Below are 13236 nucleotides of genomic sequence, written 5' to 3'. Positions count from 1 at the left end.
TTTTTTCAATTGTTTGGCCATATTTTTAATTACATATTCATCGAGTTCCTTATTGAACCATGATTATAGATTTCTAGCTGAAAGAGTAATAAATGATGGTTATCTGGACGAGATGTGGAAATATTTGTGAAAATATAAAAAAAAATTAAAATGTTTGTCACACGAATCGAGACCCTTGAATATCATAATTTCTGAAGACAAATTTGATAATTTTTTAACTATTATAAAAAAATAAAATTTTGATTATGATTAATTCTTTTAATTTTATTTTATTTTTATAACTTCTACAGATACCATTTTGTTAATCCCATAATTTCTTTTCTGTGTTTTTGTGAATTTGATGCTTATAACAATTAAAATAGCAGGTTAGTAAAATTTTCTAAAAAATTCTATTTAGTTTTTAAGCAAAATAATGAGAAATTGCTTGCAATTTAAAAAATTTGATAACAGCTAAGATAAGATTAACATTTTCTGAAATGAAAACAAAAAAAAAATTAATATTATTATTATTTTTGAAGATAACACGCATGTGTGTATAATCTAGACAAAAGCATACGAGTACAAACATGTGTTTAACATGGGCTTAATAACGTACTTAAAAGTTTAAATAAACAAATTTTTTTATGATAAACTTAATTTACAGGTTTTTCTGTTGAAATAAAAACAACAGTATTATAAAATAATTTTTTTTTATCTTAATTTATGAGTTTATTTAATTAGAGACACGTGAATATTTTATAATCGAGTTTGTATATAAGTGTAAATGTACAAGAACATAATATTTACCTTATAGGCTAAGGTAAAACAAATATTATTGTCCAAGTTTTATTACGTAAACTATTTGACCTAGGACAATATTTTTAAAGAATTCAAAAATCATTGCCACGTTAAAATTAAATAAAGAAAAGTCTTTTTTATTTAATGCAGGGATTAAAAACTTTTCTTTGGTTCCAGCTTTGAATCGACTATTAATGATTAGATGTAATCTATAGAATTATGTCAGCTAAGTTTTGCTAAAATACTACAGAAGCGATTTTACACAGGATAGCTTGGTTGTTCTGGATATCTGAATGTTTCTCCATATCGGTTACATGTATTACGCTGCTCTTGTTTTCTTCGATATATTGTCTACATCTACATTTACCTGGGCCTTGTATTCACATGTGGCCGTAGCTGCTGACGAACGCTATTTGTTGGCTATTTATTTTCAGACTGGCTGTGTTATTCAAGTTTATTTCACCACCTTATCTTTGTCTATGTTTATTTCTAAACCCACATGTTTAACAATTTTTCATAATCCATGTTTTAGGTTAGATTCCAAATTATACTTGTGCTCTGTGAGTAGGATTAGGGGATGAAATCCTCGTTTATTCGTACAGCGCTTGAATAATGTGCATCATTCGTCTTTATCTGGGGGGTTTCCGATTTTTTTGTGCTTTTAATATTGTATCACGCTTAATTGTGTCGACAGCTTTCTTAAAGTCAATGAAGGGCATATACAATGGTGTTTTGTACTCTATTGACTATTCGATTATTATTCGAGCGGAAACCAGCTTGTTCATCAGATATTTTATCTCCTAATTTTTCTTTTAGACTATTCTGGACTGGTATTGCTAACAAGGTATCTTGTATTTTTCTTTTTCCTGTTACCTCCAACGTTCAAAATATGAAAAATCCGCAGATCTGCAATCGTTATAACCGGAATATTTAGTTGGTTCTTAAGTTTCGCTTTTCTTTGAATAGGTTAAGTACAAAATAGTTGTAATCGCAATATTCTTATGTCGCCAAAAGAACGCAACTAAAATAATGTTTTTTGTTATCAATTATTAATCGTTTATTTATCCGTGAATTATCGTTATTAATCAATAACAATAAAAATTTTTTATTAAATTCTTTTTACTTTAATAAATAATTTTTTTTAAATTTCTATTGGATTTAACAAATTTATTAATATACCGCTGATAGAATAACACAATACATTAAAAATTTTTATCAGATTATTGTTGTTGAATAGCATATCGCTGAGATATGTTAATAATTTTTAAGTTGTTTACGGTATAACTTGTCTAATTTATTGAATAAACCAAGTTATTGTTATTACTTTTTTCGTAATAAATAATTAAAATAGTTTTAGGCTAAGATAACTGACTAATTTTAAATTAGATCAAGAATAAATTTTCTATTAAAACTATTTCTTTCTACAAAGAGATCAGACTAGCTATCGAATTCGAGTTGAATTTCGTTAAATACCGTATTACATAATAGTGTTAAGCATTACATGATTTTGATGGGCACAAATTACTTACATGCAACAGCATATTGTCGTTTTGATGCGTTTCTGTTCAACTTCTTCTTCTTGAATGGTTTTTTGTGAAAATCTTTTTATTGATTGATCTTTATCATTTTTTGGTTGTGTTGTTATTATTGTTTGACTTAAAGTTTGTCCCGATGATGTATGTGTTTCGATTTCTCTACGCAAGTCTTTGATGTCTTCCCCTATAGTACTAGTTTCATCTAAAGAATTTGATTCTGTCGTACCATTAACTTTCTTTTCTTCAATTTCTTCTTTTTCTGCTTCTTTTTCAATTTTTATTTGATCACCTTCTTTTTTCTAAAATATTTCAATATTAAAATTAGCAATTAACGAAAGTATTCTAAAAAAATATTACCAAAATTGGCAAATCATTATCGGATTCTTCTAAGCGATTTTGTCCAATAATAATAATTGAATTTTCTGACACAATTTTTGGAATAGAAACATGATATAATCCAGTGGGTGGGAGATGAGGATACTCTAAAAATTTATGTTCAATAACTGGACCTACTTGAGCTATTTCACGTTCAATTTTTTCTTCAACTTCGTTATTTTCAATTAAAAATGCAGGCGTATCATTTAATTTTTCATTGATTTCTTCTATAATTACAATACCTTTTTGAGGTTCTTCATATTCTGAAATTTCTACATGTCTTTCTATAACATTAATTTCAATTGTTTTCTCTTCTTTGACTTCATTATATTTATGAACTACAATAACATTTTCTTCAATATTTTGATAACTTTCTATTTCAACATTTCGATATTCTTCTTCTTGTTCAACTAAATATTCAGTTGGTTCATGAATTGAAATGACATATGCTGTGCGTTCATTTAAATCAACACTTTCTGTTTCAAGTTTGTCGATATCATCCAAATTTGTATTTGATCCGGTCATATAATATTTTTCAATACTACATTCTTTATTCGATTCATTGTTATTTATATGAATTATTTGTGGTAATGGTGGATATGGAAATCCAGGTGGTGGTGGATTAGGATAATTCTCTAATAAAATATGTTCAATTTCATGTTGCATTTCAAAAACACCGAAAAAATTATGTGTGTTTTAATTTAAAAAAAAAAATGAATAAATAGAAAAATAATTAATTTCACTTATCTTAGTGAACACGATTTGGCTTTGTTTATTATCGCTTACCTATTAAAACTAAACTCTAGAGGAATACTTTTCATATAATTCAAGTGTGAAATAAAAAAAAATTAATTTGATTTTTTATTCTTTAAATTTTTGTTTATCTCGGGAACTGAAAATAATTTTTTATCAGTAAATTCATACGCAAGTTATATTTATAATTTTATGTCGTCATTTTACTGAAAGCTGATTATGTTGGAAGAAAATTTAAAAAAGTGTTCAGATATTCTTTTTGAAAAGCGGAACAATCTCTTTGTCTTTTTGAGTTAAAAAATATTAAAATAAAATTTTCAATTTTGTGACATGTTTCAAAATATTTAAATTTTAATTGTTTTGACAATTTAAAATAGTGCCTGCTTTTCTATACTAGCATTCTGTACTCCAAATGTTCATTCTAACTCTATAATGTATTTGATATTGGTCGTTATGTAAAAGCCTACTTTTACGAGTATCACTTTTTTTTTTAGCTTAAGTAATTCAGAATTTATATGTACTGAGTAAAGTGACTATAGATTTGGAATTTTCATAAAGAATTCCAGAAAAAGTAACTAGATTAATGATTAACAAATCAATTAAATAAATGAACCTAAAGTTAAATATCTGATTCAGATAGGCTCCCCAGAATTCTACTTTGCATAATTCAGCATAAACGTCTTTCATACTTGCTAAGTAATGAGAGAAGTAAGCAGGTACTTGTTTAATTTTTTTATCGCCTTTGCGCACGCTTAGTAGATTACTGTTTTCAATAATATTATTTATGTATTAGATTCATTATTTGCTCGCCAATGCAGTTGACAGAGAGGCGAGGGAGAGAAAACTCTATTTTTATACTAAATCTCAATATTATAACAGTATATTTTGTTCATTGACCAGCTGTTCGTACTCTTCTTTTTTACTTTTCTAAATACCAAATGAAATCTACTATAATTGTTAATTGAATACTTTACTTATTTTAGCAACCACCAATATTTTTACAAGGGTTTCGAATTAATTTCAATTCAAAATAATTACCAAATAAGAATTTTTTTATAAAATGAATAAAAAAGGTAAAATAATTAATTTTTTCATCTTATTATACTACAATTTAAGCAATTTGTTTTAAATTTTGATTTTTACACTCTAAAAACTTGTTCCTATGCTTCTTTTTCACATTTTGCAAGAAAAAACATGAAAGTATCATGTTATGATGATTACAAAAAAAAAATATTTGTAAAAATGGTGTAAAACATGCTTACGAGTAGCAAAACGTTTATAAAAAAATTTAAACTCAATAGAATTTATAATGAATTTTTAAACGCATTTCACCGCATAATATGCACATAATAATCTGAACGCCCACTTGAAAATAAGAAGGAAAAAAGTAAGTTGTTAAAATTATAAAAGTTTCCTTTGAATACAAGCCATTTGACATATTGGCAAACAACTTTTTTTTTATTTTTTAAGTTTATAAAAACTAAATTTTATTTTCTTGCAGGCAAATACATTTTTATTGTATATAGAGAATTAAATTTCAGAACTTCTTTTACAGATGGACGAAAATGAGATTATTAAAAGATTATTAAAGAAATAATATTAAAGATTGTGGGGGAAGATTTTTGTTTTATTTGTCGCTTACAGTAAGAACTTTAAAAGGGAGCCAGAAAAAGTCAATTTTTTTTAGAGACTTATCGGTGTGAAAGATCAGATTAATTTCGATGTATTAAATGACTAGGCTCTTTTTACATTTCATTCGATTAGGGACGTACATAGGTAATTGCTTCAATAATAAGTTATAATATATAAGCCATAATGATTATATTATACATAGCTAGCTCATCGCTGATCTTATATTATACATAGCTAGCTCATAGCTTACTAATCGCTGATCTATGGAGTTGAAAGATCTCTAGGTCTTAAAATCTCTCTACTCATGTCTGGTTTTATGCAATACGGTTTGCAAGTATAGTCACAACGGAACACACTCTAACCTCATTGAGTTTGTTTAAAAAAAATTTTTTAAGATTTGCACTACACCTGGTTTCTCGGGAAGCTTTCCTACGAAAGACGTCATTCTTCCTCGTTATCGATACAGAATCAAAATAACCTGGCTTATTTTGCACTTAGGAAATTCAATTTTTCCAAAATTTTTCGTTTTCATAGGACAAATTATGTGGAAACATAAAACTATTAATAGAATGCCGAATTTTTATGTAACAAATAACAAAAATTGGAAAAATCTTCCTAATTTATTTTAATTTTTTGGAGTTCAAATAGGCATAATTTCATTTATAATGAATTGAAAATGAATTTTCAAATATAAAACTCCTTTTTAAACCGCAATCCGTCGGTGAGAAACCGTTTCTGCTTACATATATAAAATATATAGAAAAATTGTAATAAAAATCCAAAAATTATAATTGCATAATTTTATTTTAGACAAACAAGCAAACTGCGTATACAACAATAAAATAAATAAAATTATTAACGTATAAAAGTTAATTTTAATAAGAATTTCAATTCCGAAAAAAAAATATTGTATACGTATATTATATACGGCATTTGTATATACAAATATAGCATGAAAACATTTATCACATTATTTAATGTTCAACCATTTTTAAACCATTATCCTCTTCCATTTCACAATTTAAATTTAAACATTTTTTCCTTCCTTTTTCTCCTTTTTTTTCATTTTAGAGAATGCCGAAACACAACAAGCAGTCTGAATTTAAAATATTTAAAATTTCAATTTTGTATATGTGCTATATATGTACATATATACATTATGTATTTAATGTACAAGCACATAAAGCAGATTCAATATAAAACAAAAATTGGAAAATTTACAAGAAATGAAAAAAAAAAATTCAATTTTAAACTTTTGTTAATAAAATCCTTTTTTAATTTACGTATGTACACATGTATGTATAGTATATACCAGGCATGGGGAACCTGCGGCCTTAAGGCCGCATGCGGCCTTTTACTTGTTTCTTAGTGGCCTTTGTTCTTAAAAAAATTTATTTCTTATATTTCTTAAAAATTAAAATTTTGCTGCCAAATTTTCGAAAACAAATCAAACATTTAGAAAAATAAACCGTGCACATAAACTTTCAAATTTGAAAACTAAAAATTGGAAAATTCAAAGCCATGAAATTTCTAACAACGTTTGAATTCAAAATTTCCATACATATTTGTTTGAAAACAAACCCATATTAATATTTGAATCCTATGTCCGGGCTTCTTTCAGAATAATTGTATGCCACGCTAGTAAACTTTTTCAATAATTTTAAAAAAATGCTTTCACACATTTGTTTGAGTTCAAAATTTATTTAAAATAACGAAGAGGATATGACTAACATTTTACGAAATTGCGATATTAAAGAATACAAAGGTGTTTTAGACTGCTTGATTGAAGAATATAACGATAGATAAAGATTTTGAACAACATGACACCACAATGCAGCTGGTATTTCAACCACACTTGTTAGTTGGCACCTGATTATTTGCAAATGGAATTAATCGAATTATCAGAAGATCAAATATTTAAATCTCTCTTCAACGATAAGAAGAATCCAACTGAAATATGGAAGATTGCCGTTGATTACCCAAAACTTCGTGAACATGCTCGTCGTATCCTCTCCTGTTTCGGCACAACTTATTGCTGTGAATCAACATTTTCACATATGACGCAAATTAAATACTGCTTGAGATCCCAATTAACTAACGCTCATTTGGAAGACCAACTAAGATTGAAGACAACGAGGCTGGAACCAAATATAAAATTGTTATCGAGCAACAAACAATCACAGAAAAGTCATTGAAATAATGAACCATATTATTTTATTAATAATGTACATACTTACTTATCTATTTTTATTTATGAAATAAACTGTTTTATGTTATTTTTTATATTCTGACATAATTTTGTTTTCATCAACCTACACAAAGCAAAAATTTATAACCTTTGGACTTTTTTTAAACTTTGCGGCCTGATTGACTTTGCATTGACTAAAATTTGGCCTTATATAGAGAAAAGGTTCCCCATCCCTGGTATATACATATACATACACATATATGTGAATAGTACAATTCAATTCGTTTCATGTTAAATCTTTACAAAAAGAAATACAAGAAAACTATGAAAAAGTCGCAGGGTACCAAAATAAACCAAAAGAGGAATAAATAATGTATTGGAATCCTTTATATTATTATTAATATATTATGTATTTATAAACTATATTTATATAATGTCATATCCCTACAAACACGTACACATATACACAGCACATATGTATGTAGAAGAAATATTGAAAAAAATTATGCATTCGCTTTTATGTCAAATTCTTTTTTCATAAATACGTGAACTGATGTTTTCTTGGAAAAAATAAGATATTAAATATTTTTACATACATACTTATATTATTTACTTAAATAATCATGTACATATATATTAGTTGTTCAATGGGAATAATACAAGTTTATACAAATGTACAAACATACATACATAAAATATTTATTACCACATATTCTTTGAAAAGACCAAACTTTTGAACTACAATAATAATGGATTTCTGAACACAAAACAAAACAAAAAACAAAATCATATTGACAATACAGCAAATTTTTATATACATACAACCATAATATGTACATATGTATGTTGATTGATGCAAAGTCAATACATTCACGTGCATAAAAACGTACAAAAACAAAAATATTCAATTATGTTTTCATAAACAAAAAAAAACGAAAAAACAAATTTATTCTTTGATTTGTGACGGTGTAAATAGGAAACTACAAAAAAAAAAAAAAAAAAAAGACAAAATCATATATTATGGTTTTTTTTTGATTATGTTGTGCCTTTTAAATGCCAATATTTATTACATACACATGAAACATATATGAGTGCATATTAAATAAAAATATACACTTTCTATCACATTGAATAGGGCTACGTATTAAGGACATCCTCGAATATGATCAATGAGGCTGTGAGTTGGAATCGAAAAATCGAAATTGCAAAATTGGAGTTAAATTTTCAAGAAATTTTAAAATGTTCTTGGAACCCTTAATGCCCGCCCCAGCCGAACCAGCTTTAAGTTGTCAAATACTGAATAAATATCCCAAACGTATATATGAAACATTCGCTAAGCCTGTGGTCTTTAAAAAGAACAAAATCTCTGCCTTCCTTTCTGAGCAGCAGTATACAAATGAGTTCAGGAGCATATAGTAGATAAGTCACCATTTATTTTTACTCTCCCGTCAGATACTTCTTCGGAAATTGTTTGCAGATCATTCCATATAAAATTATTCAATGTCCCGCTAATTGGAGATTTTACATATACTGACAAAGAAGGAAATTTAAGAACTGTACTGGAGATTCAAAACTATTCGTATTCAAGTTTAAAGAACTGTTAGCTTTATGTGGAAACGCATTTATTGATATCACGTTTATGACACAAAAAAAAAGAAGAAGATAAAAACATTGTCTACCTTATATTAAATAAAAAAAATTTAAATATAAAAACACAAAAAAAATATAAAGGACCTATAGCAAAAGCACCCAATACACACATTTAGACAAAACAAAAAAATAACAGCTGCATTATAACGATCACGTTCCTCCATTCTTTTTTATATGTATGTATAGATATATAAGTAGGTATGTAGAATATAGAAGCGAAAAATCATTTCCAATTTTAGCAAACACAAAGCCAGAGAGAGAGAGAGAGAGACATGAAAGTTTTGTTATGACGATTTTTTCCCCCTTTTTTCTTTTATTTTACTAGATAATTGAGTAATCGCATGGCTAAAATACGACCAAATCACTTTATTAGGAACCATTACAATTTTTTTTTATTTTATTTATTTATTTATACATATATTTGTAATATACATATTATTATAACAACAAATAAAAAAAAAAACAACAAAAATTAAAAATCTTTAGAAAACTTGTTAATTGAGAGTTGAAGAAATTATTAAACATCTGCAGACACACGTACACAACTATAAACAAAAAAAAAAACATAAAATGGAATCTTTTTTTTTAAAATTAAAATGTTAAAATTTAAAAAAAAAACAACAAAGGAATATTTATATATGTTTGTATATGAATAAATAATTTACATAATCTTATAGACAGTTATGAAAATTATTGTTTTGCTCTTAACATGTCACATTTTGTTATTCTTTCAATTGACTTTGAGTTTTTAAAGAGGTTTTTTTAAAGTTCTGGATATCTAATGCACGTCTTCCATCCTTTTCAACAGCTTTTTTATTTTCCGTAACCTGCATCGTTATTTTTCCTTGAGTTTGTCCTTGGTATAATGTTTCATAAGTTGCTAAGCTGGTATTTACTGCTGGTTTCGCAGATATCCGGTTGTTATAGTTTTTTAGATGTGGATTAAATAATGCAATCCTATCATTAAGAGGAATGCTTTTTTAACGCATACTCGCACTTTTCGAATTCGATGTTTTTATGCAATTTTTTGATAAAAACATCGAATACCTTCCTTCCTTCGTATTAAATAATAAATCGTGAATAAAGGTCGTCCACATACGGAATCTAAATTTTTGGCATCAAATATTTCTCTTCCTTTTTTCTTTTAAACACCGATACAAATAATTCAGCAACAAAAGGCGAAAAGGAAGGAGTGGGCCATTAAAGCACGCATGGTTCATTGACTCTACACCGCAGTGGTGTGACCTGTGCTAATGTATGGTGTTCTGGTGTGGTGGCCTGCGCTGCCCAGGTCAATCAATATGGGACTGGCAGGTAAGATCCAGAGGATGGCATTGATGTGCATTGGCGGAGCGTATGGCTCAACTCCTACATGGGCCCTCGAGGTACTTTTTCATCTTTTTCCAGTTGACATTTAGGGGAAGCAAATTGGAATAGGTTCGGCTATGCGCCCAAGGGCTGCATCACATTGGTTCTGGGGGAGCGAAGGCAACATTTGCGGCTCTATTCAGTTCTACACGGATGAATTTAAGCTGAACGAAAGAGTCTGGGAGGATTCTACCCCAGAGAACTTAGGGTGGAGATCTCTTTTCATTTTCTGGACCACTGCAGCGCCTTTCAGGCGGAGGTGGTTGCTATAAGCGAGGCTACGAGTTGGCTGGCGTCTAATATGATAACATGCAGGTGCATCAGCATTTTCACGGACAATCAGGCCGCCATAAGGGCGTTGAAAGCGGAGAATTCCACTTCAAGAATGGTCCGGGATTGTAGATCATTTCTTAACCAGATGGCGCAATCGTTCGAAATCAACTTGATCTGGGTTCCGGGCCATGGAACGACTTTTGGGGTCCTACCTGAAAAATAGGATTTGGATACGTCTCTGAGTACGTGCAAGCTGTTGCTACGCAATGCAACAATAGAACAAGTGGAGCGACTTCTTTAGGGGCTGCTATGACGAGGAGGAAACGGTGGCTCATTTTCTGTGCGCGTGCTCGGCTTTAGCATGAAGAAGTTCCTTAGGTCACATTTCTTTCTGCAAGTTACGGACCTGGCGAATGTAAATGCCAGGGACGTAAACCGGTTTATAAAGGACTTGGGCTGGTGCACGTGAGGGTGGCGATATGGCAATCACAGCAGACCCAAGTGGCTTAAGTGTATCCTCGGATGACCGCGTTAATCTAACCTAACCTGACTTAAAACCTCTATAAGGCAATAGAGAATACATTTATAATTCTATAATAAATAATATCAAAAAATAAGAAAACCAAAATGCCACACCCTTAAAAAACTCATAGGTTTTCCATTCTAATAGCGACCACACGTGTTCTTAAAAAGTACATATGGATATAGTAATTTTCAAAGTAATATCTTGATCATATAAAGTTTAAAAGTGAACAAATATCTTCGTATATCTTCGTGCCACTTTCGACAGCAAATACTAACGCGGTTCTCAAAGAAGTTTTAATTATAAAGTTTAATTGCCCTAACTTAATTGAAATAAATCACAATAATTTTAAGCAAACATAAAAAAAATTTTCCTTTGACATTGCAATAGTGAAAAAAATTATGATGTTATGGCAACTTAATTTAAAAAATATTTGTAATTTACTCTTTTATCACTTATATTTAACATATTAAAATTTATTGTGAAATAAGAAATATGTGAAAAGATCGGTCAGAACAAGATAAAAGAACGAACAAGAAAACAATGCTTCAACGTTCCGAAGAAAAGCACATAAATAAAAAATGTTGGTTTCTATTGTGTCTGGACATTGTTGTTTTCTTAGAATAACTTTGACTTTATTCTTTAATTTATTGTAATTTAATATAATAGAATATATTTAAATTATTTAATTTACTAAATTTTCATATTTAATTGTACAAAATTTCTTGGACACATACTTATACACAAATAAAAGAGTTGTTTTGTATCACATGCAGAATTTGATCCTCATATTCCAATTTTAATTGATTTCAAACTTGATTATTTTAAAATGAACGAATTCAGTGAGTATCATTTTTATTAATATTGCAAGGCTAAGCATTATTCTTAAAAAAAAATAGCATATTAATTTTTTAATCATCTTTAGAAACAGGATCAGCATAAAAAAACAAAAAGAAATTTATAATGCACATACAATATTGTTCTTAATGGCCTTTAATCTTTATAAAAAATCTAAAACCATTTTGTTAAGAGTCTTGAAAAGGTGAAATATTTTAATATTTTTCTTTTTTACTTCTCTTTAACATTTAAGTTTAGTCATTCGGCTATAAAACACATCGCAGTTGCTCAGATTTACTTTCTTAAAAACCATGTTGTGTTCTTTTTTTCCATAAAATAAAAATATAACGTTCGGCGATATAATTAACTAAATAAGTTAACCACATTATCAAGATGTTAAAATATTTCATTCAAGTATTATTTATATAATGTATTTAAAAAAAAAGAAACAAGTAAACAGGTTTATCGTTGATCGCTCGAACCAATGGGAAGCTAAAAGAAGTAAATTAAGAATTATTTAAGATAAAAATGAGAGAAAAAAGAAAACATACAATAAAAAAAAAGCAGCTAAAAATCTTAATGGTTTTTTATACTTTAAGTTAAAATATTAAGTATGCTGGGGAGAGTTAAGCTATAGTCCAAGAAATTTATTAAGAAATATACAAGTGGTGATATGCACATATGCTTGAACTGATATTGTTCTATATGTAGAAATATGGTATGTGATAATAATATTCAAATTAAGTGAAAATGTAAAGGATGATGAAATTTTATATTCTTATAAATGGATTGGAAAATGTACAATATTGGACCGATTAAATTTTAAAGAGTTTTTTTTTATCAATAACAGGATAATTTGCCGAAATGCAAACTATAAAGCCCTATCCCTGTTGTCGATGTAAAACGATGTGACATCGCTGCCAACGATACTCGTAAATCAAGGCACACATAAGGTTGATAATGAAGAAAATTTTCTAAAATTGGTCACTACCAGCTGTATATTTGGAAGTATTTTCCGAGTTACGTTTAAAACTACAAAAAACGCTTGAAGTATACACTCTTGTTTTTGAGACTCAGCTTCCATGAAATCAATCAGGTTTAGCTGAATTTGTTTAAATTGTTCTAAATATACAAATATGCTCTGGAAGCCTACCCGGTTTTTGTTTCTAGCTTCCCCAAATTTTAATTACTTTGTATTTTTCAATTCAAAAATTAATATATAAAATTTCAAGAGAATCCGTAACTTACTACTTAAGTAATGATTCATAAAAATTTTTCAAAAAAATTAAGACAATATCAACTATATGGGATCGAAAACAGTCTCG

At 28.3% G+C, this 13236-nt stretch overlaps 2 protein-coding genes across 2 annotated transcripts; one reads left to right on the top strand and one right to left on the bottom strand.

The window, feature by feature from the left end:
* Positions 1 to 330: 330 nt before the first annotated feature.
* On the bottom strand, positions 331 to 3353 carry LOC129607495 (uncharacterized). Its single transcript, XM_055518524.1, has 4 exons — positions 3059 to 3353; positions 2670 to 2971; positions 2307 to 2611; positions 331 to 471 (listed from the first exon to the last, which is right to left on the bottom strand). The coding sequence occupies exons 1-4, from the start codon at positions 3351 to 3353 to the stop codon at positions 462 to 464; spliced, it is 912 nt and encodes a 303-aa protein (XP_055374499.1). The 3' UTR covers positions 331 to 461.
* Positions 3354 to 6955: 3602 nt separating this feature from the next.
* Positions 6956 to 7267, top strand: LOC129607494 (general transcription factor II-I repeat domain-containing protein 2B-like). The gene has a single exon (XM_055518523.1). The coding sequence runs from the start codon at positions 6956 to 6958 to the stop codon at positions 7265 to 7267; it is 312 nt and encodes a 103-aa protein (XP_055374498.1).
* The last annotated feature ends 5969 nt before the right edge of the window (positions 7268 to 13236 follow it).

The sequence above is a fragment of the Condylostylus longicornis genome, unplaced genomic scaffold, assembly GCF_029603195.1.
Source record: "Condylostylus longicornis isolate FDR11 unplaced genomic scaffold, ASM2960319v2 ptg000027l, whole genome shotgun sequence".
Lineage (NCBI taxonomy): Eukaryota > Metazoa > Arthropoda > Insecta > Diptera > Dolichopodidae > Condylostylus > Condylostylus longicornis.
The sequence above is the reverse complement of the archived record's forward strand: the minus strand, read 5'-3'. Positions and strand labels throughout refer to the sequence as shown.